Raw genomic sequence first — 5,600 nt, forward strand, 5'->3', positions numbered from 1 at the left:
CATTTAGTCATATTTTATTGGCTCAACCCATTAAAACATTTTGTACTATGTCCTAAAAAAACTATCTATAATTACATAAATCAAAGTGCTCAAACCATTAAATTAAAATTATAAAGGATCTAAATATTCCGGTTAACAGATAATATAACATCTATGAGATTTAATAAGCACCTCCAGTTTTGTCTTTATGATCCATCTTAAGTAAACAAAAAAACAAAGTCAGTTACATAATTATAAGGATCTACATGCTTATTAATAAATATGGTTAATTAGTATACAAAGCAAAGAATAAAAAAATATTTTTATCTATTTCAACATTTGAAGTTTGAAGTTGAAGAAGAAAGGGGTAAAAGTGGAAAGCAAATAATGGGTCCCAACAGTTGCCGTTAGGAATGGGCTTTCCGGCCGTCATGATTTTGACTCGCATCATACTGTTGACGTGTTTCCAGTTCAAGTAACGGATTCCGTTACGCTTATAAATACACCTCCCACAACCCTCCCAAAAAAACACAGATAAACACACACACATATTCTCTCTCCCTCTCTCTCACACACACATAGAAAGTCTGTAATTGGAAGTTAAGTGAAGATTGATTAAGGTGTTTAAAAATGAATGCGTGAAAGGGAAGTCACTATATATACAGAATCTCTGTTACTCCTTGTTTTTCTTCAGAGATTAATTACACTTCGATTTCTTCCACCTTCAAAAATGGGAAACAAAGATCACATTTCTTCTAGTTCCGCTCATGAACACCAAGCGCAGATCGAGAAAAACAGAATTGAAGCTGTCCTTCAACTCCTCCGGAAACCTGCTCCTCTCACTCTCAAACAGGTTTCAATTAAATCTCTCTCTCTCTCTCTCTCTCTCTCTCTCATCATCTTCATCTGGTTCCATACATTTTCGTGTGTAGATTTCTGCTTCTGTTAATCGATTTGGATACTCATTAATCTACATTTTCAGGAGAAATTTTGTAATGAAGCTTGCATCGGGAGATTTTTGAAAGCTAAAGGTGACAATGTGAAGAAAGCTGCGAAGCAGCTTCGAGCTTGTCTCTCATGGAGAGAAAATCTCAGCATCGGTATATTTTCTTCCTTTTTCGTTCGATTTCTCGTCACTGGTAATCTGTTAAGCTTATACTAATTTAATCCAGAACGAGATGATTTTACGTTTTGAAAATTGAAAAGAATGTAAAAAAACTACTTCTCAATCTAATGGAACCTGTAACAATTACTTTTCTCTGTAGCTCTTTTGGATCTACCAATTTTTTTGTTGGAAATTGTTCTATATATCGACAAATATGTTCTTCATCATCGACAACATATCTTCATTTTTAGGCTATTTAAATTTATTTACATATAATGTTAGTGAAATTTAATTAGTTCGACCACATGTATTTCTAGTTTTGAAGCTGGAATAAACGAAAATGAAAAATAAGAATATAATATGCAAAAATATTCATGATGTGCTTGTGATTATAATATCATTGCACATGATTTGTAATTATGTCCATGTAAAAGTAAAATTTACTTTTTCCACAGTATAATTTTGAATCTCCTCTTTTTATACATACATGCTTCTTTCGAAATCATACATATCAACCTTTATTTGTTCAAGCCTGTGACACGAGAGAATCTTGCTTTTCGGCTTTGAATTACTTGCTCCCATTAAAGTACTCAATATACTGTCTTCATGATTAAAGTAATCTATCCAAAAATGTAGCATACACACTTACACAGTATATAGCAATAAATTTGACTCTATTTATTTTACTATATATATATTTTTTAAATTACAGATCATCTGATAGCTGATGAGTTTTCCGGCGAGATAGCCGATGGCATGGCTTATGTAGCCGGTCATGATGACCAATCAAGACCTGTCGTGGTATTTTATTCTTATTCTCATTCAAAGTTAAATAATTCAGACTTGAGAGTAGTACTGTTTAAACTGTTTAAAATCACTCGTATTTTGTCTTCTATTAATCATTATTATTGGTGATGTTATCAGATTTTCCGAATCAAACAAGATTACCTCAAGTTTCGTTCACAAAAACTGTAAGTTGTTACTGTAATATTCTTTCTGATATCTACTGTTTAAATATGATTATTTTCTTGAATATTGCACAACACCTCTTTGTATTACAAGTGTTACAAATGACATATCTCTACTTTTCTTTTTTATTAGTAATAATAATTAAGAATCTTTTAGCAATTATTATGCTTTTCCAAGAACCTTTTTAGTATATTCACATTACATAATGTTATTGAAAAAATGTTGGTATTTTCAAAAATAAAAAACAATATCAATTTTGAATTCAAAACATAATAATATCTTCAATCAGGAAAGAAAAGTTGTCAATGTTTTTGTAGTGAACAAATTTAAGAATAAAAACAAAAAAAAAAGGTGAAAGAAAATCTTGCATGCTTTTTTTCTTCTTCATTCTCTCTCTATAATATAATATAAAATACAATATGTATGTACATTATGTATTTATTGTTAATTATTATTATTATTTTAATCGTATAGGTTCACCCGTTTGCTGGTTTTCACTTTGGAGGTTGCAATTCAAACAATGGCAAAATCCGTCGAGCAGTTGGTTGTCTTATTCGATGCAAGTAAGTCTTTAGATTTGAATAAAAATAAAGTTCCATTTGACTATTGTTACATAATTTAAAAAATAGATTCCCTCCCTCCTTAATATTTAAAAACTACTTCCCAATTGGTCAAAACATATTATATTATTAAAATAGTAACATCTTTTATTTACTGTGTGAAATCAGAAATTTTAAACATGTTACTTATTAATTTATTACTTGGAAATGGTCCAACGATAGAGAATGAAGTAGGGGTAAATTTGTAAATTCGAAAGGGGATCCTACGGATAAAACATCAGTATTTCTTTAAACTAGCTTTACGTCAGTTGGATGTTGGAAATTAATGTACATTCTTCCAACGTTGTCCTTCCCCAAAACCCTCTTCCCTCTTTTTCACAGTCTGAAAATGCCCCTTTGCCACAGTGTCATGCCTATTCATTCCCTCAATTTCATTCTCTTTCTCTCTCTCTTTTTTTTAATAAATTTGTTAAGTCACGCCTAATGACATAATTAATATGTTATTAGATCAAACTTTGATGGCGACTTATGTGTCGGAAAACCGAACATTTAATCAGACTTGTTTCAGAAGTTGCCTGAATTACCCTTATTGTCTCCTCTTTTCTTTGGAAAAAAACTTATGTTCATAGTTGATATATTATATTTTAAAAATATATTCAAGTATAGCAACGAAAAACATTTTGTACTTTGATGTCATTTATATAATTAGATAACATTTTATCAATGGTTTAATTGGAATTAAATTAAAATACATTGTTGGAACTTATTTCCAATTGAATGTAAGAAAAATGTATAGAATTAAAAAAATGAGGCCTACAAAATACAAAGAGCATTATCTGATGCACAAATGACTTTAATTATCACATGTAAATTAATCATTTTAAAGTCAACCGCTTTATTTGGTGGCCATTAATAACATTGTTGACTATAGCTATCATGGATATTTGGTCCCAGTGACAACGTTAGTAACGACAACTCTAGTGAGTCCGAATCCATCAAATCTTTTTCTAGTGCTTTTTCTTTTTATTTCAAAATTTCAAAATCGCTATATTCAAAAAAAAATAATATCATCATCTGTTTTATTTCGATTTGTTTTATGCTCATAAAGAAAAAGAAACCCACATATTGTACATGACACTGACCTTATTACGTACAATACCTTAATTACGTTATAAATTATAATAAAACTAGAAGTTAAATGATAGATAATAAAAACAAAATCAAGGACAAAAGATGGAGGGTAGTACTGATGGTGATAAATACACAGGCTTTTTCAGGTCAGCATCAGGGTTTATGAACATATTGGTGGCAGCACTGAAGACCATAGCGGAGCACTACCCTGGTCGTCTTCACAAAGCTTTTGTCATTGACCCTCCTTCCATTTTTCCATATCTTTGGAAGGTATTTTATTTAATTTCTCTCTCATATCTAATTAACACATTATTTAAAACAATTCAAAATAATAAATTAAATGTAACGATTAATTATGATGTTAATATGTAGGGTGTAAAGGCGTTTCTCGAACTTTCATCAATCACAACAATAGTATCCTCAATCGACTTTGATGAGTTCCCCGACTTCAATCACTTCACGACATACCCACGAGCCGCATCACTCCGATTCAATCCTTCCTCAGTGCCATCGAAAGCGAAAGTCGGCTCATGCGCGTCCTCACGCTTTTCCTTCACTGTCTCCCACCATTTCGACTCACTGAAACCATGGTACCTCACTCTGACAGACAAACCGTCGTTCAGAGTGGGTCCTACGTCTACAGGACCCGCTCTGATATCACCTATCAACGCTCGGTCCTACTCATTCGCATCACCAACCGCAAGGAACATGAACACGATGAGGAAAAGCTTCTTCCCATCGACACCGTTGCCACAAAAAACACAAGTGATGGACCACTCGACCATCAACCACCCACGAACGCCTAAACCGTCGTTCCTACACTCACCGGCTCTTTTCTTTAAAAAGGAGTGTCACGTCAGCAAAACTGATAAATCGCGTGAATCTTTCATTCCGTTTTTGAGATTCTACAGACGACCATACGATGAGATGGTCTACAGATCGAAGATGAAACCACCTCTTGGAGGCCTCATCTCAATCGTCTCTCCACAACTCGTGAGGCGCCGCCACATGTCCGTCTCTCAACGGTTTTGATAGTAGGTATCAGAAGAAACAGATTCAGACAGACAAAGTGTCTGTATGCTTGCCCTAACAGTAAAAAGATAAGAATCGTTTTGTTAAAATGTGATTTTTCTTCTCATAGATGAGTATGAGAGACGGATTGGTGGTGTTTACTAAAAGAGTACATAGATATGAGATTGACATTGACAATATCAAGTGTAATAATTAATATTAATATTTTTGAATTCCTATGTGGCAAGGCAAGTTAATGTTGGTATGTGTATGTCTGTAAGCATTGATTGTGTTAGAAATGTTATGAGAAAAAAAGGTGTAAAAAGAAAGAGACGACGTGCAAAATGGGATGTGAAATGGCGTGCAAAGGCTAAAAATATATATAAATTCTGTGATGTGGGATGGGATGGGATGGCAAAATGCATGGTACATAGCGTGGTCGAAACGGTGAACACACGCATTGGGACTCCAAATAAACAACTCATTCAACAAGATGAAAGTCAATTTTTTCCCTTGTTATTGTCTATTTGTTTTGTTATAGTTTTAATAATAGAATATGGTTTTGTTTTTTTACATTTTAGACTCATATGTCACATGAAACTCCACTAATTAATATTTTATATTTAATCGTATTTTTATTGCTTTAAAGTTTTAATCAAGGAATATAATTCTTTATTTTGACTCATTTCATGTAAAAGTTCATTAATTACTATACTTTATATTTCATCGTTATACTCTTTGTATTATAATTCACCATTATCGATAATTTATGTTGTGTAACTTGACATATAGAGTTGCTAGAAATATGGAAGCATCGCGGTTATTTTACATATTTTTTAAAAGAC

General features: G+C 32.4%; 1 protein-coding gene across 1 annotated transcript; it reads left to right on the forward strand.

Annotated features, from left to right (window-relative positions):
- Window positions 1-516: 516 nt before the first annotated feature.
- Window positions 517-5,328, forward strand: LOC145054782 (Sec14p-like phosphatidylinositol transfer family protein). Its single transcript, XM_079003036.1, has 7 exons — window positions 517-832; window positions 962-1,079; window positions 1,797-1,885; window positions 2,009-2,055; window positions 2,528-2,616; window positions 3,881-4,014; window positions 4,117-5,328. The coding sequence occupies exons 1-7, from the start codon at window positions 614-616 to the stop codon at window positions 4,774-4,776; spliced, it is 1,356 nt and encodes a 451-aa protein (XP_078859162.1). The 5' UTR covers window positions 517-613; the 3' UTR covers window positions 4,777-5,328.
- The last annotated feature ends 272 nt before the right edge of the window (window positions 5,329-5,600 follow it).

This window comes from Lactuca serriola, chromosome 5, assembly GCF_051521515.1.
Source record: "Lactuca serriola cultivar US96UC23 chromosome 5, Lser_US96UC23_V15, whole genome shotgun sequence".
Lineage (NCBI taxonomy): Eukaryota > Viridiplantae > Streptophyta > Magnoliopsida > Asterales > Asteraceae > Lactuca > Lactuca serriola.

Excerpts from the sequence above, each read along its gene's own strand:
- LOC145054782 (XM_079003036.1), top strand. The coding sequence starts at position 614 with ATGCGTGAAAGGGAAGTCACTATATATACAGAATCTCTGTTACTCCTT. Across the intron at positions 1,886-2,008 it reads ACCAATCAAGACCTGTCGTG|ATTTTCCGAATCAAACAAGA; the intron begins GTATTTTATTCT and ends TGATGTTATCAG. Across the intron at positions 2,617-3,880 it reads GGTTGTCTTATTCGATGCAA|GCTTTTTCAGGTCAGCATCA; the intron begins GTAAGTCTTTAG and ends ATAAATACACAG.